Raw genomic sequence first — 26,969 nt, 5'->3', positions numbered from 1 at the left:
CACACACACACACACACAGGTTGAGGGAGGTGTAAGTTTGTTAAGGAAATGGAGCTACATACATTTTGCATTCATGTGTGCTTTGATAACTGGTGTCAGAGCTTAAGCAGCCCATGAAACTGACTTCATAAACATAGTAGATGTGAATGAGGAGTCAAATTAGCTAGCTTACTTGAACCCTGATACATAAAACTGATAAATTAATTCCATAAACAAGACATGGTAGATGCCATATGCTGTCATAATTTGTCATGACAAAGTTTGTTCATTAATATAACAGTGTCATGTTGTCATTACTGGCAGTTGTCATGACATCCGTCATGATGGCCAACTAGAGTATCCAGTAAGAAAATAGCTGCTGTGATGTGAAAAACTATGACAACTGACATGATAATAATCAATAGTAGTAACAACAGTGTTGCTAACTCGTTTTGGAGCCACCATCAACATCTTAGGTACCAGCCTAGGTTGCTTCACAGGTTCCAGTACTGTCTATAATACACTATTCATGTATCTGACAATTTCATACATCAGGTTTAATCTCCAGAAAAAAAGCAAGTTCTTTCCTTTTTTCCCCATTATTTGAAGAGCTTTATTCAAACCTTCAACCTATTCATCAACTCTATTCTTTCTGACCAAAACTACACACTGCAATTAGAAATGTACACAATCGGTCTGTTCGATGAAGTGATCAAAAGGCATTAAAGAGAATGTCAATGTGTATTTTGATAAATATTTACAGATTTTCATGAAAACTCTCAACTTCAGACAATACAACCTCGTAACACAATACAAAGTTCACAAAGATGCCACGTTGTACACATATTACATTGGTAGAATATAAAGGTTCTGATAGAAGAATAGGCTTTCATTTGTTTTGTTTTTCTTCATTCATTTAGGTGTCAAACTGGTTGCGTTGGCAATCAGAATCGGACCATTTGACAGAGGGCAAAGTCCAGTTTTCCCATAAAGAAATTTCTGAATTACAAATATGTGGTCTGGCTCCACCAAAGGTTTTCTTACATTAACTCTTAACCAGCTCATAATTCAATGGAACTGCTTTATGTTTGCTGTAGTGATGATAACCCAGTGTGTCATTTATTTGTTGAAACCAAAGCCCAGATACTGCCCATATATGAAAACTGTATGTGCTAAAACGCTCATTCACAGCAAGCCTTTTACAAAACCCCTTCAAAAGACCTATTATTGCACACCTCTCTTCATAAGGCTTATTTTCTCCATTCATACACTCATAGAGGTCCCCTTTGAGAAAGTGATCTGAAGGTAATATATTAAAAAAAAAAATCCTAACTGATATCAAATTAATCTCAATATATTATACACTTCATCCAATATGATATGTAAATACTATACACAGTTCTAGAAGACTGGCTCACCATGTTGCAGCTATTTCTCTATTTGGTCATGATGAGGAATTAAAAGGTACAGTTGGCCTTTTTTTCTTTTCTTTTTTTTTTTTAACCCTCCACCCCCTCTGTCCTGATGCTACCGTCACAATGGGCTCCAGTGCAGGTATGATCAGTAACATGCAACCAGCAAACAAAACATACGTTACATACAAAGAGGACACCAGTCGGACAAACATAGGTACTAACAAAACATATACTGCCTTTCTAATGAAGCTTTTAAAGGCCAGTAAAGCTTTGTTTTATTTAGTGAATTATAGACTCGATCTCTAGATAAACGACTAAATTCCTAATCAAATACCATCAATGACAGTTAACTTTTTCTTTAAAAGATTTCTTATATTTATATGCAACTTTATTGGCATTTAAGGACTTCTATTTAATTATTAAAATGACCGAAACAAACTCCATTATGGTTTGTGCCCCATCAATGCACTTTCATCTGCAGATTTGATAAAAAAAAAAAAAAAAAAAAAAAGAACCTTTCCTCAAACTGCAGATTACACTCATGAATATAAATATCCCCCTTCAAAAAAAGAAAACAAGAACCCAAAACACTAATAAATAAATTCCCTCACATTCACAGTTCAATATTTCATTCCAAATTTCTGCATAATTTAATGGTTGGATATTAGCAGGGTTTACTCTAGTACAGTAGATGTAAACAGTCATTCAGAGCGGTTTGAGGGGAAATAGTGAGTTTCTCCAGAATGAACCAACGCTGATTTTTTTTCCAGTACTGATGGGAACCAGGCATCATGCTCACAACCCAAGTATAGCCATTTTATTTACTATCCAAATGACTAATGGATCTAAACATCTTCTCAGTTTCTATACATAATGTTGAAGATGGTAAAACTGGTAAATCTAGAAATTATTCATTTTCTGTTTTGCTCTGCATGTCCATGAGCATGTATTAAACATGTCTCAGGCATTATGAACTAAATTTACAACCATTTCAGGAAATAGCTTTATGTGAGGTAGCTTTTGGAGACAAACTCTTCACTGTGAACAAGATTCAGTAAGTGTCACTAGAACAGAGCATTTCAAATCAAACCACCCTGAATAACTTTGTTCACATCTTAACTGAATTAGGCAGAGATTCAGGAGAAATGTTGGAAATTACCGACCCTCTCCCTCTCCCTCCTTCCTTAACCCCAACTACTCAGCAGGGTAAAAATTTACATAACTTTAAACAGATTACTAGGGCTGACCTGAACTCACATATTTATTTATGTTCGTTTAAGTTTTTTATTTAGTCTTTAAAGAAACATTAAGATCCAAAAAAAAAAAAAAAGTAGCCAAAACTACAAGAGATCTTATCAACAGAATGTATGTATGTATGTATGTATGTATGTATGTATGTATGTATGTATGTATGTATGTATGTATGTATGTATGTAATTGTGGCTGCTGAAGCTAAAAGAGCAGAGATGCCTCAGAAAGACATCACAATTTAAAGAAACAGACGATTAAAATAATGCTCTGTGCAAAAGTTGCAACAAGTGGCTGGTATACAATGGAGGCACAACAGGTTTGATGAATCATCCACTCAACAGGCTACATGCCTTACATACTAGACATATTTTGAACAGCAGTAACATACATTCTAAAAATTAGGGTTAAATATGAAATGCAACTATCACCATCTTCAAGGTTTTATTGGTTTTGAGAAAGAATTTCAGTACTTTTCAGAAACATGCTGTAAAATGCTTTTCAGGTCAGCCCTACATACTACTGATGTGCTCAGTTCCTGAAATAAAAGCATCCTTAGGGGAATGTGGTTCAAACCGGATCTCAAAAGATATGACTAGGTGTGAATGATTAGTGTGAGGAAAAAATGAGCTAAATGACAAAGAACAGCCTGTATACACAAAGCCAAAGGACAGTCATCTTAAATCTTCTCAGTGGTGGAATAGTATTATGATGCCTCCTGGATGAACAAAAATATTTGTGTTTTTCTTTAACCTGATCTGGGTCTGCTGCACCTGTAGTGCACATTTGATTACAACAGACACTTTCCCTGTATTCAGAAAAAGAAAACCAACGGACTCCTAGCACAATTATAATAGAAGCCAAGTAGGTGCTGAAACCAAGTGGGTTTCAAGTGAGCAAACTAGGGATGCACAATAATATTGGAATGAAATTTAGATACTTAAGCAAATATCTCTTGATACCAATATCATCTAATTAATAAACACGTTGAATACCTAAATATTAAACATCAGACAGACGTCGGGATATTTTAAACTAATATTTGACGATGTATTTGTTGTACACCGGAATAGCCGAGCATTTAGGGCATAGGTAGATACATACATGAAAAATATCAGATTGCACTGAGCTACAGCTTCTATATTGTTTCATCCCTATAGAGAACCATGGTGAAATTAGATTAGACTGAAATTGAGATTAGACTGAAAAAAGCTGCAGTATTCTTCTAATTAGTTTGCAAATAAAAAGCATTTAAAAGCCTTTGAGTTTTCAAATAAGCAGGTAACTCAGAGTGAGTGAACGTGGCAGAGAGGGAAAAAAAAAAGTGCAAAGAGAAACTGAGGAATGAATAAGATTAAACCCGTGATTACTAACCGGTTACTAAGGCCTGGGAATGTGATGTCATGACGTAGTGTCTTATAGGGATCCGTCACTGTGGCAGGGTTAGTCAGTGTAGGCTGGTTCTGAATATTTGAATGAATTTTTATGCCCTACCTGCTTTCCTTGATTTTGACTGATGGATGCAGCTCTTGTTAAATAGCATAGACAAAAAAAAAACAATGTGGATAAACATCAAACTCTAGCTCATTTTATTGATCTAGTTTTAAAGGTATAATTAAATAAATTTACTAAATGATGCTGAAAGTTGAATTTGGCATTGGCTATCTAACTCAAACTGTTTCCCATCTAAAAGGTATGAGGTGAAGTTATGATGAACCTAGCCTAGTCTGTTTCAAGACTTTATACCGACTCCCTCTTCAGTGCGAGCTTCAGCCACACATGAGATCACATGTATTTTAGTGGGGTTTACTATAGTACAGTACCTTAGCAGAGTCATTAGTTCACTAACTATCAGACAGTGTTGCTAAAAGGCTGCCTATATACTCAGCTGCGGGGAGCAAAATACCAAAAACTCAGTAAAATGTACCAGTATGTCAGTAGCCAAGTTAAATCAAAGGTTGTGTAAGTTCTCTCCAGTTAAATTGGTCATTGGCTGAACCAAAGATTAAAGTAAAAGAGTAAAATATGCAAGTAACTGTGTGAAATATGTCAGTGCCTGAGTGAAATCAAAGGTTTTATAAATCCTTTCTACTAAAATATGGCAGTGACTGAGTGAGACATGCCAATAAGTGAGTTAAATGCCTTAAATGTATGAAATGTCAGCGAGATAAAACATGTAAGTTATATTTGATAGTGGCAGAGGGGGAATAACTGTTCATCAACTGTACATGGACTTCATTCATTTCACTTTGGGAGTTTGTATGGATCCACACCGTCAGTAAGGTTCATTTTTATCCATATAAGATTTTTAAGCATCACTCTGGAGTGGGTTAAGACACACCTCTTTTCATTTGATTCACTTTTATGCAGGACATCTCTGAAAAACCAAAATAAAATAGCAATCTCTATGAGTATCTGTAGCATGTTCACAATGACCGCACCCCACCAATATTGCAGAACGATCCCATAATACAGCACAATGTGACTTTGATTCCCAAGCCCTATAGAGAAGGAAATTAATACTCTCTTCCTTATTGAAGGACGCTTTCCTTGTTCGGCACCTTGCCTTATGACTCCTCATTTTGGATAATTCCAGCCCAGATGCTAGTGTATGTGATGAGTGATCGAAACAAAACAACACATTCACGTACGGTATATGCAGTACTGAGGCAGGATATCAGTAAGACAAGTGTGACCTGTAGAAATACGCATGACCCTGCCTGCTTAAGGCTAGTGGCCATCTTCTGATTGACTGTGGCTCAACAAAAAAGGTCCACCACGAGAAATACACTACTCAAAATAGACCAGACGCAAAACAAAATGAAACAATGGTCCGTTAAGATGGACTATACTGACCTCCTTCACTGTTATATCTTATCGCCGACACTTGATATTGTTTCGTTTAGAGCTCTCTTTGCTAGGCAAATGGAAACAAGAACGGCAGTCCAACTTTTTTTCTTTTTTTTTTTATCCAAAGAGATCTTTCAGATCAGTATTGACTGATGTGCTCTGTTTCAGCATCCCTGTGTTCATGGTGGGAGCAGTGGCAGGTTGTGAGAAGTTCTGTGGGTTAAAGAAAGGGTTAGCCTGCATTCCAAACCCACCTTGCACCCCCGGCATCCCCAATGGTACTGCCTGCACGCCTGCAGTCTGCGTGGGATGACCTGTACCGAACTGGTTGAGCCAGGGGGATGGTGCTGCGGCACCTGTGGCAGGCTTGGAGGCCATTTGGTTCAAGCTGACTTTGGGTTTGTTAGCAGAGAAGAGAGAATCCAGGGCTGACATGTCTGGAGGTTTGCTAGGCTGATTCTGGTTCTGGGCGAGGGTGCTAAAATTCGGGGTGCTGGTGGTGGTGGCCATACCTCCATATAGGCTAGGGGTGGCTGGCCGCATGCCCATACCCACACCTCCTGTTTGGAAGCCCATGGTGGAGTTGAAACCATTACTGATGGTGCCCATGCCACTCATGGTGGATCCACTAGAGAAACCAGAAGAGAGTGTACCAGACTGCATGGGCACTGTCCGAGGCCCAGAGTTCAGGGATAAGCTGTTGATTGAGGTCATGTTGTTCAGTAGACTGCTGGTCAAGTCTTTTGCCTGGAAAAGGAATCAATACAGTATGACTACACAAATATCCAGTGTTTAATTTAAAATGCAAAATGCACTGAAATGTTTCATACAATACAATTTTTCCCCCCCAGATAAACCATTTGCTCACACTTGAAATATACAGTCATATTCAAAAGTGTAAACACCTCTGATCATATTACATGTTTTAAATGTAGGGGTGGGGGTCTGGGGGTGTTAAACAGAAAATATAAAAATGTGCCATAACTTTTGCACTGGCAATATTTTATTATTTTTCCCCCCGAATATGTTAAATTCAATATGTAAATAAACAGTAACTGTTGATGTGGATGATAGAAGAAAAAAAAACAAAAACACATCCGTATAATTTTTTATGTTACTTTCATTTAGAAAATCAAAACCATGTTAGGGCATCCTTGGACAAAATATGTTTGCCTACAACTATATATAAAAATCTTGATATCAATGTTTACATGAAGAACTTGTGCAGCAGGTTTTTGGCAGGAAATTAGACCATTATCACCAAATCTTTTTCTGTAGCCTTTAAATAAGTTCTTCAATGGTTCTTTATTAAAGATAAAAGTTATATGTACACCATATAAATTAAAAAAATGAATGGTTTTAATGGTTCTTTACACGGTTAAATGGCTCTTCTCTCATTTTTATTTCATATCTTGAAAAATGTGTATAAAAGTCACGTAAAGCAAGAAAATTATGTTAAACATAACATTTCTAAGCAATATAAACCTTCACTAGTTTCCATATTATGTTTGCTGCTCATAAAGTGAAGACTATTCACTCCAAATTGAGTCTCCAAAATGAAAAAGACTGTGCACATGCATGTAAGAAAAGCAGAGCAAGGAACCTGTGTGGTAGTTGTGGCAGGTTTGACGCTCTGTGGTGCCAGAGGTTGCTGGCTCCTCAGTTTTGCGGCCTGCTCCTGCTCCTTAGCCAAACGCTGTTTCTCTTCCAGAGTCAGAGAAACCTTCAAAAATACACACACGCATAAAACTAAGGGAATCTGAATTCAAACGTAATAGGACAATCTTAACTCCTGAAAATCTAGAGGTCTGTATGTGGGTCTGCACTTCAATTACTCACTCTCATACCCACATAACTTACATATTATAGCTTCATAGTTAACAAATCATTTATAACAGTTGAAGAATAAGTTAAGATTAATAATAGAATAAAAAAAAAAAACATTCTATAGTAAATGGAAACAAGTTCAAAGAGTGAACGTTTTTTTTTTTAAACATACACCACTTATTAATCTTCATATTAAATAAAAAATTGTTATTCAGTAACAACTTACAACATAGTGTAATGGTCTATTTACACCATGAATTTTTGGGAAAAAAAAAAAAACAAATGCAAATTTTATTGTCCACGGGAACTTGGGAGAAAGAGGGAAAAGGAAGGAAGGTCTTAAATCAGACAGTTAATTGTCTATAAACATGAAGTATTATGGGAACTAAGGAAAGTAATTACCCATTTATCATTTCTCATCATTACTGTAAATAGCCATTTTATTTTTGAGCAGCGCTTTTTGAATTTGGGACATTCTAGATACAACTTTCTTAGTCATTATGGAATCATTACAAACCTTTTTTAAATTCATGAAAACAGTGATTCCAAACTTTTTAAAATGTTTTAAAAACATGAGCCTTTGTAAAAAATTTTTACTTAAATGCAAAATAAATAAATAAATTTCTATTATATATATATATATATATATATATATATATATATATATATATATATATATATATATATATATATATATATATATAGCAGCATACACTCACCGGCCACTTTATTAGGTACACCTGTTCAATTGCTTGTTAACACAAATAACTAATCAGTCAATCACATGGCTGCAACTCAATGTATTTAGGCCTGTAGAGGTGGTCAAGACAACTTGCTGAAGTGCAGACCGAGCATCAGAATGGGGAAGAAAGGTGATTTAAGTGACTGAACTTTGTGGCATGGTTGTTGGTGCCAGATGGGCTGGTCTGAGTATTTCAGAAACTGCTGATCTCCTGGGATTTTCACGCACAACCATCTCTAGGATTTACAGAGAATGGTCCAAAAATGAGGAAATATCCAGCAAGCAGCAGTTGTGTGGACAAAAATGCCTTGTTGATGTGAGAGGTCAGAGGAGAATGGGCAGACTGGTTCGAGATGATAGAAAACTACCTAACTATCTAACAGAACTAAGGCAGTTCTGAAGGCAAAAGGGGGTCTAACCTTTTTCTAGTACCTAATAAAGTGGCCAGTGTGTGTGTGTGTGTGTGTGTGTGTGTGTGTGTGTGTGTGTGTGTGTGTGTGTGTGTGTGTGTGTGTGTGTATATATACAGTGAGGAAAATAAGTATTTGAACACCCTGCGACTTTGCAAGTTCTCCCACTTAGAAATCATGGAGGGGTCTGAAATTTTCATCTTGGGTGCATGTCCACTGTGAGAGACATAATCTAAATAAAAAAAAAAAACCTGGAAATCACAATGTATGATTTTTTAAATATATTATTTACTATGGTCTGCTTACATATTTTAATTTACAGTTGTAAAATGTTGCTGATAAATTGGACAATGAGTGTAGAAACAAGGAGGTGTTCATAATGTTATGCCTGATTGGTGTATGCCATCTGTTTTCTTGCTGTCTCTGTGTTACGGATATGCCAGATGTGAACTCACTCTAGAGGGTTGTGAGACGGTAGAGGAGGAGCCGTTTTCTTTTACATTCACGCCTGTATTCGCTGAGCTCCCACCAAAGATGTCGTCAATCTAAAAAGAAAAGGTCATTTCTTTACACTGTCAAATGTCAAATACATACATTACATGGCTTAGTCATTTTAGGCTAAACAGTAAAGCCAGAATAGCACTCACATCTCGAACTTGATTAGGTGGATTTAGGTTGTTCTTTGTCTCTTCTGAAGGGTTCATTTGGTTGGAGAGGTTCAGGCTCCTAAGATATATCATAGATATATACAAGATAGATCAACAATTTAGCACAACACAATTATTTGCAAAGACGGGGTGGACAATATTATTGTTATCTCAAGAAATGACATTACAACATACTTTCCATCCACAACCACATTATTTTGTTACAAGGCTGTTAAGCCTTCAAATAACGCTGACAAAAACATAAAAATGTAAATAGTGTGATCTGTAACCTGTGATCATAAATGTGTGTTTTAATTCTGTCATTAATGTGTTTTAATCCTTTGTAATTGTAATTACACGTCTGTTCATTTACCATGTCTACTGTGACTTTGCAATGTACTTTAAGTTGGATGATTCCAGGAAAAAACTTTTTAAAAAAAGTAAAGTACTTGGTACTTATACAGCATTTATTACAGTGGTAAGTTTATCATCACTGTCAGAACAAAAGGTCATATCTGAAATGGTCATTTTTCAGGGGAAAGAAAAAAACCTAAAATTTTCCTAACAATTCTGAAGCGTTTCTATTAGCCTGGCCATCATGAAAGTTTAACATAGTGTAACTGCCAGTTGGCATGTTAAAATATGTTTTAAAAATAATAATAATAAAAATGGAGCTGCACAACATTAGAAAACTATAATTTACAACAGGATCAAATGTATCCCAATTACAAATGCACATATTTCTGTACTCATGCAGATACACACGTTTATAATCTTGAATAAAGCGGATTTTCTCTTTGAAGTGCTTTGTTAACTACCACCATAGACAGAATGGAGCCCTGTCCTTGAGCCTGTTTTTTCTCTCTCTCTCGCTATCACTCTCAAAAAGAAAGAAAAGCCAAGCTAAGCAGGGTCTGTATTGAGCTTCATGGTTCAAGCTCAAATAGCATAATGCAGTCAGGCATTCACCACTTTATTCCTCTTTGAAGACCTTATGAGAAAATATGTACAACTCAAAGAATAACAGGCAATTTCACAAGTGAAAAATTTTCATCCTCATGCACACTCCAGCACTGCTTTACTACAGAAATTATTTATTTTAAAAATAAAATAAACAATCACAGTCCTATCCAGAATGAAAGCATTGTTGGAATGCCTGGGGGGAACGGCTGATTCAAGGATGTAGTCATGGCAACAGCTCTGGCTACTCTTCTGACTTTGAGGAACGAAGCCTGAGAAAGTTCACTACTCATTATCAGAGCCTTTCAGAGACAGAACTTTGCCACTGTGCTTTTTTTAATTTGTTAAGGGTCAATTTATGAAGCTTGATATAGTTCCCAAACTTTACCCTTTAAATTTTATTGCAATCCTCAATCTGTTGTAAATGTCTACTTCTTTGACCAAATTAATTTGTCAAATAAATAATAATTATATTAGTTTTACATAACAGAATTTTACATATTTAAGTGCATCTAGAAATTATTTTAGCTGGTATATTAGCTTAGACAATGTTTGTTCACATACATGTCTACACAGCAGGAAGGTAATTATGAAGCAATGACCAATCTAGCAGTTTCCATTTAACTATATAACAGACAAATTAGCAATTACTCATATTTCATTTGGAATAAGAACTTGTTCACTAAAACAGTCCAATTCCCTAGCATTCAATAGTGAGGAATCACATTGTATTAGAACTTTCAACTGCTATTTTATTCAATTATAAATATGTAGGGTGAAATACTGTAAGCTAGACACCAGAAAGTGTTTTAAAAGATGTTTCATTCAACATGTCAGGTTTTTTGAACAATAAATAATCTTATACAACAAATAAATATTATAAAATAATATTAACCTAACCAATAAAGCTGTATGATAGTAGCATCCTAACAAAATGTTTTGTACATGGCTCTTCAACAAACTGGTTTTATATTGTTGAAAGTGACTGCAGTGAGCAGTCTTTTTAACGGTGGTTAGCCAGATAAATTCCTGTGACTATGATATGACTATGATTATAATTACCATGGTCACCATAGCCTGCTTCTTCAACAGTAAATGTAAGAGCATGCGTTTCTGCCCCAAGGTCGTAAATAATATGACCAGAAAAATATTAACCTAATTTAAAGGCAATAACCAGCTCACGTGGCATCAGGGACTCTTTCCCTCACTGATGGACAGTTATGGCAGGGAATCGGTAAAACGTAGAATACGAAGCCAATACAAATACTCACAAACAAATGAAAAATTTTAATGGTCAGTGCAGGATGGCCATGTGTGAACAGAAGCTGGTACATCACAGGGAGAGCTGAGTAATGTATTGGCTTCTTTTGTTAATAGAGTCAAGTGTTCTGTTGCGATGAGAAACAACACTGTAGTGTATTATTAAAGAGGCATACAACTTGAAAAAGGTGGAAACACTCCTACTCCATGCATGTGTGGCTAGTACAGCACAAACAGTGTTGCTGGCAAACGGGAACATTTCTGTGACTATTTTGTTTTTACAGTCATGTTTTCAGGTTTCACGTGGGGGGGTCATCTGGTACATGATTCAGAAATAATTTTTCTGAATCATGTACAAAGCGCTTGACTTTCAATCTCGTGCATCTTGGTAAAATACCATACAAGTGCTGAATGTTGTCACTGTTGGGACCAAACCTTGTGTCTCTATTTTTGACATTTTTTTGTTTGACATTCTGTGTCTTGAAACCGTCCTGTACATTGTGTCATAATTTCATGATAAATGGACCAAAAATGCTCCAAATTGACTTGTAATAAATAATTTCTCAATTAATTTACATTGAATTTACATTTTTTTCCCTTCTCCTGTAAAGTTACTCTCCTGAATATACAAAATGTTGTACTGACAGTGACAATGTGTGACTGATGCAAAGCACACACTGAATCGTTAAGGTGAAGGCATGCCAGTACTGTACTAGCACTGAGTGTGAAAAGTGCTTACGTAAGCTGCAGACTGCTGCAACATTTTATGTAGGAAAGGACAATTACAAATAAGGCAAGATGATTTATAAAGATGATAGAGGATGATGAGAGGAGAGAAGAGAATTGGCAGGCACCTCTGCTGTTCCTGCATGCTATGGAGCTGCTCCAGTTTGGTCTTGTGCTCCGCTTCCATTCGACTCAGCATCTCTCTGATCACAGCCATGAAAGAATTAAACTGAAACACAGTCAACTGAAAAATCAGTCGAAGGGCCTAAAACAAGTGCACTGGTGAATGTTATGTAATGTTATGTATTGTAATGTTAGGCCAAACTTATGTATTTTATAAACTCTTCACATTTTTACATAGTCATAATATTGCCAACATTGCGAGTGAGTGTTTACCTGATTGAGGTTAAGGTTGTTGTCAATACTAAGAGAAACCAAATGAGGCAGACTTTTTCCAGCCAGGTGCTCTTTTGGGATGCCTAGTTTCTTATGGGTAAAAGTGCACTTGTAGATGCCTGGGGGGGGGAAGAATTGAATTGGTTTCACTGCAGTTCTGCTCACAACTAAACAAAATCGTAGGTTAAATTCTTGAAGGCAAATTCCAACAAGTTCGACATTTCTGTGTAATTTAGTTGTTGAGATGTAAACATTCAGAGTGGTTTGATGAGAAGTGGGCCACTGTAAAGAAACCTGTTAACCTGTTTCTTTACAGAGGTGGTGATTGGAACCAGGGGTTACAATGTCTACAATACAAATATCCATTTTCATGTGAATCTACACAGGTCTTCTTAGTTTTAAATGTAATGTTGATGATGGTAAAAAAACTTCAAAACTACAGTAAAACAGGCACTTCTCAGACATCTGGGTCCTATTACCACCACTGTGAATATTTCTGACTTCGTGAGTTTCTTTAGAATAAAGCACTTCACAACAAACCACTCTAAATAACTTTGTTTACATACTAATGGTTTAATTATAGAGCAGGGTCTGTACTAATATACTAACAACATCATCAAACAAAAAAGTAAAAGCATAAAATTATACCCAGGATGCCCATGAGTACAGCTGGCTCTCGGGAAGGTATCTGCTGTAGGAAGGGCAGGATTTCATCAATGACAAACCACTTATCCAGATACTCCAGAATCTTCCCCAGGCACACCAAAGAGTTTACCCTCACCTACAAGCAAAGAGACATCCGGAACATAAAAAAAACCACAGATTTCACAGAAGACATAAATGTGAGACAGTCAATAACAATAATGTATAAATATGTAGACTTCAAGTATATCAATTTTTTCCATTAATTTTTTTTTTTAACTTTTGCCATTAATTTTTACATGACCATCATCAAATGTGCTACATTCTAAATGGTGCAAGTCTGACGTGTGGTAGCATTCACAACAAGGCTAAATGTCAACAGAAAGTATGCACGACTCACAGCCAACGAGGAGGTCTGTAAACACGCCGATTTGATGCGAGGGATAAGTGCATTCTTCATGGATGGATAGTCAATCAGATTAGCAAAGGTAGGAATGATATTCAGGCACAGTTCCTGTGAACAAAACAGTGAACACCATATCTCTCATATTAATAAATACCTAAGCAAGAAGAGGTAATACGGTTTTGACTAACCATCTAGACCGAATAATAATTTAAACATATTAACCATTTTGTACTGTCTGGTCAAAAGCTATTGACGATAGCTCATGTTATCGTCAAGTTGATTTAGTAAGTTAACACTACTGTAGAAAAAAAAGACAGTTAAACTGTCATGAAGCAACAAACGAGAATAAAAGTGGTTACTTATCAATCACTTTGCTGTTGCATCTGAATAAAACCAGGGTAATTAAAACCGGTTTCAAATCTTCAGAAAGATGTTGCAGTCATTATTTTAGGTTTGAATAGATCAGAAAAATAAAACATTAGCCAAATCATGACATGCTGTAATTAACCACTCTTACGCTGATTTTGAAAACAATGAATCTCCCCAAAAGGCATTGAGCTTTGTAGTATGTTTAATATTGCTTATTGTATGGCTACCTGGATTTGAGTGGAAGGCGCCTCCAGTGCTCTGTAGACCATTGGGAGTACACAGTTCTTGATGTCTTCAGGTGGCGTTTTGGTCAGAAGCAGGTCCATCTTTTGTAAGAATATCAGTAAGATCTGAATACATAAAAAGAGAGCAGGGGAAGAGGGGGATGAGATGCGGGGGGGGATGCACAATTCACAAACACAGATTCCCATGAAAGAACAGCAAAAGAGATAATGTGCTATAAAGGCATATACTGTTAGGGTGGATTTTCATTAGGGCTGCAACAATTAGTCAAAAATAACACATTTTTTTACTTAAATTTACTTGTAAACAAAAGTGGTCCATAAAGTTGATATGACACACAGGGTCATTTACACAAAAAGCAATACGATAAAAAAAAAAAAATGTAGCAGGGCAACGTAGCATCCATTGCTTAAGTGCATTATAAAATTGTCTGCCATCGCTCACTAGAAATTTAAAGGATGGTGAAGCTGTAATGGAACAAAATGAAAGCATGGCAGAAGGCATAATGATTCGATTAGTCATTTTTTCACAATAATAGTGCACTGACATTAGTTGCATCCCTAATCTGCAGTAATAATCAATATTAAAAAGAGGGAATACTATAACGGACTGCTACATAATCTTAGTTAATACTGTAATTACTGGAAGCTACTGGCAGGGAACTGAATTAACTGCAGCAAAATTATGGGAACTATCAGAACAGGTTGAGTGACATGTTCATAAAGCCCACTCACCATGTTGCTGGCCTGAGAGCATGAAAGAAAGAAGCAAAGAGACAAGCTCAGAGGAAGTAATACTGATTTTGGAACAACAGGACATCGAAGAGTGAGTGTGTGTGTCTGTGTGACAATGTCAGTGTAAACTGTGAACACATCGGTAATTACCAATGGAAAGTGTTTTGGTGTTTTATTTTTTAAAACATGAGGGGCAAAACCATTTTTTTTGGTTGCTCAGGTCAAGTTAAGATAGATTAAAATACAGCACTGGGCAAAAAGCCTCAGACATAAAAATTAATCTGGTCAGAAAAGCACTAATGTTATTAATACTAGCATTAATACAATAAACCGCAATATTTTATGTATATTAATGTGTTAACCCTTAACCACTAAATTTTCAACGACCCAGTATTACTTGTAATCATCATCCAATACCAAGTTTGGCTAATATGTGCTTAATTAATTCAAATCAGGTGGGCTGCTGATGTTTAACAAATCTACGTGATGGCTACTGGAGAAGAACAAGAAAATACTTTACTTTTTGCTGCATTAATGCTTACTTGTATTCTAATGTTATATACATACATATACATACATACATACATACATACCACATTTGGGACATATTACACATTGATGTTTACATATTGCTGTTGTCGGAACAAAACCTAGTATCTCCAAAATAGTAACGTTACAGGAGAAGGAAAAAACATACTTTAATTTTAATGTAAGTCAATGGAACCAGACTTTTTTCCATCATGAAATTTACACACAATATAAAGAACAACAACAGGTGTTTCAAATTATGTCCAAAACTGAAAAACAACAAAAATGGAGAGGTTTTGTCCCGACAACAGCGATATATATAATAAATATGGGACGTCTAATTACATCAGCCTGACACTGCATAAAAACAAACATGTTGGTGTGTTCCCTGCAATACCTGAATGGGCTCCTGTTGTTTGAACACTGGGGTGAGGTCTGGTAGGATCAGACGAACATATTCCTCCTTTGTACACTCTTCTGCTATTAATAGCACGTTGGGCAGCACGAATGGCACCATATCAGGGTTCACAAATTCTGAGGTCAGTGCCGGCAAAATCCGGTACACCACCACCCTCTGCAGAGAAAACTTCTAGCAGTCAGATTACGGCCTTACAAAAGATGAATCAGCACTAATATTGAAGGACAGCCATACATGTGTCTTTTAAAAGAATGTGGGTAAAAAGCAACATCAATTCACTTGAGAGCCACTGTGGTGCCCTCTATATTAAAGCATATATGGTAAAATGTATTTATGTGCCATCAGATAGATATTAAAATTTCAGCCAATATACAAAAAAAAAAAATCTATAATTTTCAGTTATTGATATCAGTATCAGCTAGGCCTCTCACAATAATTACAAAATTATTCACAGTTAGGACAAAAGATATGGCACTTTAGACTTCCATTTCAGTGCATAATTAGTTCAGAAGCAAATTACTGAAAAATTAACAAGAAATAAAATCACCAAAGGACCAGACATAGATTACGCCTAATCCTAGAATAAAAAGAATTTCCAATTGTGATTCACCATGGGCAGTACAATTTAGTCCAAGACTAGGCTTAATCTGTATCAAGGAAAATGACTAAATGATGAAGTGTAGCTTTAAATAAACCAGCAAGATGTGTCTAGCTGGACACAGCCACTCCTCCTTGCCTTGGGAAGCTTGGGCAGAACTTTGGGGAGGCCTTTGTAGAATTGTGACTTCTGTAAATTGTCTCTCTGGAAGAGGGAGTCAAAATACTGCAGAGTCACGGCCCCAACATCGTCAAAGAAAGGGATCTGAAAAGAACGCAAAACACAGACACATAGGAAAACAACCAGAGAGATATAACACTTCTATTCCTGGCGCAATTATGTGATGCAGAGATTTGTGTATTTTGATTTATGATGCATTTTCTCTTCTGCAATAGACCTGATTCCATGCATAAGCTTTAGCAAGACTTTCCTATGGTGAATTAGTGGTATTATAGCAGGGCCCTAAAGCATCTGACAGATAGATGGCTAGACATATGTACTCTATCTGTCCTCAAGGCCAAATCTAGGGCCTCTAGTAGCAGAAAAAACATGGGACATTATATGCACAGAAATAGACAACATTACACATACCTATGCATTTACATACACACAGACTACATGAAGATATCAACGTATAAACAGGACAGAGCACAGAAAACAGACAGAAAGGTTCAAATTCAGCTCCACAAAACTAACAACACTGCTGCAACAGACTCACGCCAAGAGGAAAAAGCACCCTCACCTTTGTCATCTGGTCGGCATCTGGTCTCACATTGGCCGTGACACTCAGCAGCATCTTCACATGCTCTCGCACCTCCTCTGGGATCTGGCTCAGCACTCCTGGACTCAGACGACTCAACTAAAACAAGAGAAAAAATGATTTCAAAGTTATAATTACAGTTATAATTGAGCTTTTCCTACAACTAGTGGGACTTTTACAGGCCTTGTTGGCACAGCAGGGTAAATAAGATTTTTAGAGTTCAGTGTTCAGATTTAAAGTTGCAAGTGACCAAATCCATATGGTCCATCTGTACTGTCAGACTGTAGTCGCAATCATCTGCATATCCAGATTGCTTATTAAAACGAAGACTCACGCAAGTACATTTGAAACCACATAAAAACGTGACTTAAATATGACTAGAAATACAATTCAATGTGGCCTTTTGCACATATCACCTGTAAATATCACCTGTAAGAAGCTGACAGGTCCTCATCAGCACTAAAAGTGACACTTGTTAGACTTGTTAGCTCATGCCATCTGAAGGAGCATCCATTATTGATCGAACACAATAACTTGTTAATTTCCCTGAGCTGATTTGAAAAATAAATATTAACAAATTTTGCTGCTATATTTTTGTGCAAAACCAGCACACCGAAAAAACTACAATAAATTGCCCCAGCACAATTATCTTTTTAGATGAAAAGGCCCTGTACCACATTTTTACTCACTCACCTGGTCTAGTTGTCTGCTGAAACTCTTGAAGATGTCCTGCTTGTTGACCTGAAAGACTGGCTTCCCCTCATTGAACACTGCATGTACAATCACTCCCAGTGAGTACATGTCGGAGGCGGAGTCACAGCTGACAGACAGGATGTATTCCGGGGCCACATACTCGGGGTTAGGCAGGCAAAGCGGGGGTAGATTGGGGTCCCACTCTTTACATACATATTTAGGCTATAGGACACAGGAAAAGGAAAACATGAATTACTTAATTCACTGCAACACCCACAGAAACTCTAGGACATCTGACATTGCTCAGGATGCTCACAATGCACAATACACATTTTGAAATTTATGAGAGTGTTCATTAGGTATTGTGATAATTACTAACAAAATATTTTGCAGACACTACATATTCGTCTTACTCCTCTCCCTCACATTCCTAGCTTCATTGCTGCACATTTGCCTGTAAAGAACACTAGGGGGCAGCACAAGCTATTCTCTTACCTCAGCGTCGGATGGATTGCTGGAGGAAATGCTGAAATCGAAGCCCATGATCTTCCAGGCTCCACTCTTATTCAGGATGATGTTCTCTGGGCACAGGTTACCATGTACCATCTTTACTCCACTGTGCAGAAAGGACAGGCCCTCAGAGATCTGAGGAGGTGGAAGGATGGAGAAGACAAGGGACCAACTGTAAGCTTTATCTTTTGCTAAGAAACAAGTCTGAGAGGCTACTCTGTGTTCATTCAGTACCAACAAACACAACCTGCGATTGCATGTGGCATACTGAGACCCTGCTATCTATTCAGAATAGCATTGCACAACGTATATGTTCAATTTATTTATTTATTTATTTTTAATTCTACACTGTGGTAATCAGTCTAACTTTAACATGTTAAACGACTCTGATTGACTTTGTATATAAACAACTGAAATATGAAGAACAAAAAAAAAAAATCTGAAATTCAACTTTAATACTGGTAGCTTTTTTGATAAGAACTTTTTAGGATATAAAATTATCCTACCAGTAGTTTTAATGGTGACAGCATTCTTTGAGCAACCTACAAATATGCACTTCACTTTTCCTAGGCTGCTCTTGTTGATATTACCTAGATCCAGCAACAGTGAACATACATATCTCGGACAACGTAATGTTGGCACATCATCGACTGAGGAGAATAGACCTCATATAGAAGATGACAAGTCTTCAACAGCAGTCAACATTGTAGCAGTGTTCCCTCATTAGCTCATCTGACGAGGCAGCTTCTGAAACTTGGACAAAAAGCCTACCGATTTCCTTCAGCTATTTTGTCCTTTATAAAGTCCTTTCTTTGTTCCTTTTCATTTCCTGTGGTTAACCAGAAATCTGTTCATTAACTATGGCAGATGCTTGAATGTGACAGTCAGAATGCACATACCTAACCGTGACAACTATAAATCAGAATCTCCTAAGGAAATGCATATGTAAGAAATAGATTGGAAATGTCCAATTTTGCTGCAAAAGCAATCGGTGTCATTATGCTGCTCAATAATTATGCAAGATTAACTGTGCTAAAGAGTCACCTTTAACTTTTGATCTAGCACTTTATTTGATTTCATGTTATTTACTGCATTTATACTTTCACAAATCTCCTTAAAGGGAACCCAGTAGGTTTCAGCAGGACTTGTAGGTTCATCTTACCTGCAGTAAGCCATACTTGGTCTCCACATCATATAGTTTGTACTCTTTAATATCTGTGGGAAGAGGGCTAGGCAGATTGTCCCACTGGCCCAGCACGTTAGCCAGGCTAGCAAACACGGGCTCTGTGCAGAATGCCAGGCAGTCCCTGAAAGAGACAGAGAGAGAAAGAAAATGTGTCAAAAAGAGGCAAAGTCCAGTGACAGAATATACACAGAAACAACAGCAGTACAAGCAGTTACTGGGCAGAAATACACAGACACAAACAGTAGGGGAAGAATCCATGAAGCCTACATGGATGTTTTTACAAACTGAATTTGAAGCCACAGGGGGCGCAAAAACTCTCATCTTTGCTCCCTATTCCATCTTTCGCTCCTTCATCTATGCATTATTCATAGCCTCTTCCCCAGAGCTTGGCCGAGTCTTTTGATCCAATACTGAGGCCCAACGCAGCAGTCCAACAGCACTTATGTTGAAAGCAAGAGATCCAATAGTGCTCTGACTCAAACACCCCCTTCTCTCTCAATGTGAGTGAGAGTAACGGTTCTGCTCTCTGCTCTGTGTTGAGTCTTCTATGCTAGTTTTCTTTTTTTTTTTTTTTTAAATAAATGTTATACACTGTTTCTACAAAAGTTCAGAATGGCCATTTGGTTTGGAAATGTTTGTAATCAAGGTTTTGAATAATATAAAACCAGTTTTGCTGCAGGTAAATGTATAAAATGATTCTAATATGTTTATGTCCGTATCTCACCTTGACTCTTCCAAAGGATGCTGAACTGTAAGAAGGCGTGGGTGTCGTAAGCGGGTTAGCTGTTGAACTCCTTTTTTGAGTGAATCGATGATCTGGTCCTTCTCAAACTTCTGATATCTGTCAATTATCTTCTTATCAAATACAAAAACTGCTACTTCCTGTATAAAAGAACAAAGGATTTTATGCTAAATTTCTAGAATAATGTGTAAGTTTCAAAGTACAATTGTTTAAAAACTTTTTTTAACTGTAAAGCAGGATTCTTTATTATCAAGAAAACAGTGTTACATCCTGTATTACTGCAGTTTATCTCACTTCAACAGCCGTCATTCTATTCTCAGCTAATGTTATCAATTACTCAAGTTAATCCACAATCATAAAGTGAAGGAGGGAAAAACAGAGCTAGAGCTGCAACATCATTAACTGTTTCATCATTTCTGTACAAATCCTACCAAATACTGTCGCCTCCTTTAACTGCCTTACTGAAAATTAAATGGCCTTCATAGCCAACAAAAGAAACATTACAGGGGTGGGCAAGATCACAGTATTTACTTTTTAAGTGATAATTTAATGCCATATTATGCTTTTCTGATAATTTCTGGTTTACCAGTCAGGATGAAATATGACAAATGACGAAATATGAATTATCTGTTTTAGCAGATACTTGTTTTAAAAGAAAAAAAAATGATGAGGTAATTATTGTCAATGAAGTAAGTATACTCAAATTTTTTTGTCACTGCTGAGCTATTGAATAAAAATTCAGTTTTTTTTCTTTCTTTTCATTTACTGCATTGTAACACTATACAAGGAAGTGCTACAGTTCTCCATAATGTTAATCCAAGTGGATCTAGTCCCAGTTTATGTATGGGCATCAGTCCCCAATTTTCATATCAGTGCATCTAAATCATTAATACTTAAAGTACACTGAGCAACTACATGTTTCATTACAAAGAGTCCTGCCTAGTCCTGTTTAACTGAATTTAGTGAACAGCCATATGTAAAATGTTAAACAGAAAATCAGTGCATTTGGTTTTTAATACTTCTTTATTGTGGCACTACTGGTTCTTTTAGTCTGTTCCAACTTACCATTTACGAGTATATTATATTTTTTTTCTCTACCCCTCGCGAGCATCCATATCTGTACTAACAAGCACCAACAATTAAACATAAAGTAACTCTGCTATTTGAGACACTCCTAGACTTGCTAACAGAGTTATATAAAGGAATAAAAACCATAAAACCTTCAAGATTATTTTCTTCAATCATGTAGCCCAAATTACTTAAAATTCTCTGAACATCATTCTGAGAAACCGTCTCACACCTGTTTTGTGGACTTCTTAGTGCCATTGTAAATCCTCCAGCACATCCCCGGTCCCCCGCTGGCAATGTGGCGGCCAACTTCAAACTCTCGAGTCACAGGGTTTCCCATGACAGCGCTGGTCACATCAGCCGTCACCTTGGTGACTGTGCTTTTTAGCTTATTGAGCATGGACTCCATGATGTAGTCAGCCGTCAACCTATGGCGATCAGATAAAACAACAAAAATATAAAAAAAAACATAAAACTGGCATTTTCAAAAATTCACTGTACTATGTATTTTCCAGTTGTGGGCAACCGCTAAATGACTTGGCATGTACACAGTTCTGTGCAAAAGTCAGGGACCACATTTCTTTCATGTCGAGTCAAAACAGCTTTCATAAGTTATTCATTTTTAGCATCAGGAAAACATATTTAAGAAAAAAGTTACACCAAAGTCTCAACAACTACATAAAACACAGTTTTCAGTATTTAGTGTGTCCACGCTTTGCCTTTTTCAACGCTTCCATTGTTTTCCAGACACTATCAGTTTTTAAAGAAGTCTGCAGGGCTATTTTTTTTCACACTTCCAAGGTTCAGTCTGGGAAGTTCATAATTTTCTGCTTTTCACAATTTAAGTAATCAAACACATTCAGTGATGCTGAGGTTTGGTAGTCAGTTCATTATTCTTGCTCTGATTTGCATATTTTGATTTTAGTTGATTTCCTTTTCTCAGTAACAACGTATTGACGGCAACACATCCTTTCAGTGTTGAGTGGTGTTCTCACAGAGGAGGGATGGACAGAAGCACCTGTTGATGTTTTCAAATCTGAAGCAAGAGTGGAGCTTAGTTCTCTTCTCTCTCTCAAATATAAGAACTTAAATACCGTTGATCTGAAGGTAACAGTTTTTGGTGGTCTACCAGGTCTTGCATGGTTGTTAAGTGTCCCATTTTGTCTGTATCTTTAAATCATTTTTAACTTCAGTTTTGGAAACTCCCGTTTTTCCCCTTCTTGGATTATCTTATATCTAATCTTCTCAGAAAGATCTCCTGAAAAATGAGTAACTTGAACTTTATGGCTGTTTTGACTGGAAACTGAAGATGGTCTCTGACTTCTGTCCAGTACTGCAGGGCAACTACTTTGTCGTTACATGTATACTAAGCAGGAATGCAAATATCTGCCCTCACAATAATTAAATTTCATTGCAATTATTTGGTTTTATATATATATATATATATATATATATATATATATATATATATATATATATATATATATATATATATATATATATATATAAATAAATAATCAAAGCATCATCAATTTTACAATTGCACCACTATACACTTCGATCTTATTTTGGTATGATTCAGAATTTTGTATATTTTAAAAATCTACTTGTCTGTGGTGGAAAACAAAACCAAGCTTTATTCTGAATGAAGAACTATTTTTAGTCAATATATTAGAATACATTTTTATTGATTCTAACATACCAAAACCATTGCAGTGGAATAACCACCTTCAGATGAATGCATCAATACACCCTTAGTACTGGACGATACACTATTTTTGAAACACAGAACACGTCTGTGAATGCAAAGTCAGCTAAGAAACAAAGCGGTATGTAGCAGGCTGTATGTAGGAAACTTCTTTTTAGAGCCAGTTTCCTCACCTTCAGTTAGTTTACGCCTCTCTCACACTAACACACAAAGCATCTGTTTTCTCTCTCGCACTCTGCCCAGTTGCTTTTTTTCACATGTCAAAGACGAACAAAGAATGAAGAAATAACAGCAGCAGAAATCTCTGAGCTTACTCCCTGCCTATGGACAGTTTAAGCCCTGCAAGTGCTCCAGTCTTCAAAAAGAACTTTAAGAACCAAAAAAAACAGAGAAAAGATGACAGATTCAGAGCATCATCTCAGAGATTGAGGAAAATGAAATCATTTTAATTCAATGAGTGTTGAATGAGTGTTCTGCATGGGGCAGAGGATATGAGGGTTATGGAGGCAAAAGGTGAGGGCATTAAAGCAGAAATACACTATATGGCTAAACAGATCTCTAAAATCAAGCATATATAGACAATAGACAAACACTGGCAGAGTCACTCTGAAGACCTCAGTGATTTGAAACATGTCACCGTCATATGATTCCACCTTTATCACAGTTCATACATTTCTGTACGTCTAGATCTACCCCAGTCAAACATTACTGCTACTATCGTTAAATGGAAGCATCTAGGAACAGTAAAACAGCAGGGCTGCTGAGTACTGACCCATGTACCACACAAAAACTGCCCATCCTCTGTTGAGTCACTTAGTACCAGTTCCAAATTGTTTTTGGAGGCAACATCAAAACAAAATGTGTGTGTCAGGGGCTTCATGAAATAGGCTTCCATGGCCAAGCAACGTCACACAAGCCTAAAATCCCTACGAACACCGTCAGGCAACGCCAATGGAACCTCCTCCAGAGTTCAGTGGTGGCATGCTTTACACAAATCCAGGTGACTCTTTCATCATTCTCTGGAGCAATGAATCACACTCAACTTTCTCACAGTCTGATGGATAAATTTAGTACAAATACCAGGAGAACACAATTTACCAGAAAGCATAGTGCCAACAGCAAAGTTTGGTGGAGGAGGGATAATGGTCTGAGGCTCTTTTCAGGGTTTGGGTTCAGCCCCTTAAATACAGTCAAGAATAAGTGTTAATGCTACAAAATACAAAAGCATTTTAGACAATTTTATGCTTCCAAGTTCATGGTATCTGTTTGGGAAGGACCTTTCCTGTTTCATAAATAAATGGTTTGACAAGTCTGATGTTCAGGAACCCTAGTATCCTGCATAGATCCCTGACCTCAACCCCACTGAACACCTTTGGGATGAAATGGTACGTCGACTGTGAGCCAGGGCTTTTTATCCAATATCAGTACCTAATCTCACAAATGCCCTTTTGATTGAATGAGCACATTTTACAACAGACACATTCCAAAAATCTCTTGGAAAGCCCACCCAAATGAGAGGAGGCAGTTATAGCCACAAAACGTGTGTTAAGCAACGTATTTTATTCATTTTAATTACTTACATAACCCGCTAAAATCATGACGCCCCACCCATCAAACTGCTTTTTCCACTGACTCAACCTACTCTAACCCCAAGCCTAACCCTAGATATTTTTGCATACAAAGCTGGCCACGACTATCAGGATTTTGTCAGTTGCATTCTGACTGGCTATCCGCATGTCTGAGCATGTGCTTCCATGCAACATTTTTATCATGCAAACATGGAAACACAGTTTTGTTTTTCCAACTAAATTCTGCTCAGTGATAGCAAACACTTGCCAGCACTGGACATCATATCCAAAAATGACTTTCAGTGCATTGTATCAGATTTCCACAGTTGCCTCCTCATCGCACCAAAACAGAGGGCTGTAACTGGTCAATCGGTGTGTCAAATGGACTCTTCTTGACAAGACAGGCAGTTTTCTGCCACGTTATGCAGTGGGAGGGCTCCCATCCCATCCAATATCTGCACAAATGGACATAAAACCTGTCAATCTGACAAGACTGTCTGCTGTACTACAGCACTTTTTGTCTATCCATGTATGTCAAAAGTAATTTATTAACAATGTCATAATATTTCACAATTTAATTCCAGTAACAGTCCAGCAGAACAGTAATTTTTCTAGGTGAGCGCTCTTTTTGTTTCATTAGCTGTTTAGTTGCTGATTTGAACAATGAAACACTTAGGCTGTTATATGTGGAAATGGCAGTCATTACCAAATACAGAGTGACATCCCTTGTAAAAGGACTGACTTGAAGCTAGAATGACTAGGAAAACCTGTCAGCAGAAATTAACATCAGAATCCCACACTAGGTTGAAATAATTTATAATAAATAAATAAATTGCAATAAATTACGGCATAAAATGCTTTTCTGAATATATCACACGTACAACACCACTTCAGAACACAGAACAACAGCAGGGATCATTAAAAAGAAATGGATTTAGACCAATTAGAGAGAACTTTAAAAAAAAAACAACAACTGGTGTAGTAACTGCATAAACTGCATCACAGGTTCCTGATTGGATGTCTGGCAATTATGCCATTTTCTTGTTTTAATAATTAATTTTTACCAGTTGCATGAGTTTTCTTCTAACTGCTCCTTCTTAAATGGTGTATTGTAACTGCATGGACCAAATAAATGTGAACAGATGTTATTATTTTATTAATATATCAATTCAGTTTTATTCTTGTAGAACCCAAAAAGAATTAAGAAGGAACAGTGACTGAGTGTTTTGCTCATAGTTTTTAGGTTTCTTTTAATGCAACACCACTGCTTTGCTGATGTCTTTTCTCCATCCCAACATCTTCACAAGATAATTCCCACAATGGAGAAATTCACAAACCTCCAAAAAAAAAAAAAAAAGACATCAAATATTGTGAAATAGAGTGCATCTACAAGCACTGTGATATAATATTTTTAGCCTACCACCCACACTGAGTGTGCACTTAAGTCAAAAACACCCTAAAATGAAATCTCTAGTATAATCATCACTCTTCCGTAGCTGCAGCTCCTGCATCTCCCTAAAATCATTCTCTTGCCTTCTCACACTGTGATCAGGTGGCACATGCGAACGAGCTGCAACAGCCAGGATTCTGTAAACAGGGAAACAGTTTTCAGCTGCTGAGAGTCCCAAATTGGTCATCTCAATCCAGAGCTTCTCATTAAACTGCAACAACTTCTCATGAGCTAACACTCGAACTGCACCACAAACCAGCGTGTGAAACAGACAACTAAGAATCAGCACTTTGAGATCACTTTTTAATAAACAGTCTGTGTTTTCATACAACACCACACATGAGGGTAAAGGGTTACACTTTTTCAAGGGCTAAAATATTTTTAGTACAAATAAATCTGTGGAATAGAGAGGTTGTTTGAGAAAAGGTGCTACTTTGAAAAGACAGTGGAATTATAATCCCTCTCAACATTGATTTTTAACTACGTCATTTGCTTTTTTTTTTTAAATTCACTCCAGTTTTACACTTAAATGCAACTCTGTATATAAACTGATCTATAACCTCCTGCGCATGTCTGACAATCAGCAGTCCAGCCTTTTCTGGCTTGTCTGTGGATTCTCCTTTTGAGTCTTGGATCCTCTAAGCGTTCCTTTCATCGTGCTCTTATGGAGTTTTTCCTGACACGGTCACTCTTAGCGCTGCTCATTAGGGTTTCTGTAAAGCTGCTTCATGAAAGCACTATGCACTACACTGTGTGCACAATTATTAGGCAAGTGAGTATTTTGACCATATCATTTTAGGCAAGCTGGATAAACTTGAATGCTTAATGGATTACAGCATAGCAGGTGATGTGTATCTGTGTAATGAGGGAGGGTGTGGCCTAAGGA

At 36.9% G+C, this 26,969-nt stretch overlaps 1 protein-coding gene across 3 annotated transcripts in view; it reads right to left on the bottom strand.

Moving 5' to 3' along the window:
• Window positions 1–578: 578 nt before the first annotated feature.
• Window positions 579–26,969, bottom strand: part of scyl2 (SCY1 like pseudokinase 2) — a 29,723-nt gene continuing 3,332 nt past the window's right edge. For 2 of the 3 annotated variants that reach the window (XM_017696959.2, XM_037540111.1), the window contains exons 2-19: window positions 21,590–21,785; window positions 20,272–20,429; window positions 19,524–19,668; window positions 18,347–18,496; window positions 17,852–18,073; window positions 17,141–17,257; window positions 16,537–16,662; window positions 15,780–15,956; window positions 14,855–14,866; window positions 14,105–14,227; window positions 13,503–13,616; window positions 13,109–13,241; window positions 12,461–12,579; window positions 12,193–12,293; window positions 9,119–9,197; window positions 8,927–9,016; window positions 7,096–7,215; window positions 579–6,239 (exon numbers count right to left, since the gene is read on the bottom strand). In XM_017696959.2, the coding sequence (XP_017552448.1) occupies window positions 5,610–6,239; window positions 7,096–7,215; window positions 8,927–9,016; window positions 9,119–9,197; window positions 12,193–12,293; window positions 12,461–12,579; window positions 13,109–13,241; window positions 13,503–13,616; window positions 14,105–14,227; window positions 14,855–14,866; window positions 15,780–15,956; window positions 16,537–16,662; window positions 17,141–17,257; window positions 17,852–18,073; window positions 18,347–18,496; window positions 19,524–19,668; window positions 20,272–20,429; window positions 21,590–21,766 (2,793 nt within the window). In that variant the 5' untranslated portion in view covers window positions 21,767–21,785 and the 3' untranslated portion in view covers window positions 579–5,609. The remainder of the gene's footprint in view (window positions 6,240–7,095; window positions 7,216–8,926; window positions 9,017–9,118; window positions 9,198–12,192; window positions 12,294–12,460; window positions 12,580–13,108; window positions 13,242–13,502; window positions 13,617–14,104; window positions 14,228–14,854; window positions 14,867–15,779; window positions 15,957–16,536; window positions 16,663–17,140; window positions 17,258–17,851; window positions 18,074–18,346; window positions 18,497–19,523; window positions 19,669–20,271; window positions 20,430–21,589; window positions 21,786–26,969) is intronic. The other variant, XM_017696960.2, reaches the window with a different exon arrangement.

Source organism: Pygocentrus nattereri, chromosome 1 (assembly GCF_015220715.1).
Source record: "Pygocentrus nattereri isolate fPygNat1 chromosome 1, fPygNat1.pri, whole genome shotgun sequence".
NCBI lineage: Eukaryota > Metazoa > Chordata > Actinopteri > Characiformes > Serrasalmidae > Pygocentrus > Pygocentrus nattereri.
Note: the sequence above shows the minus strand (reverse complement) of the source record. Positions and strands in the feature narration are given on the sequence as shown.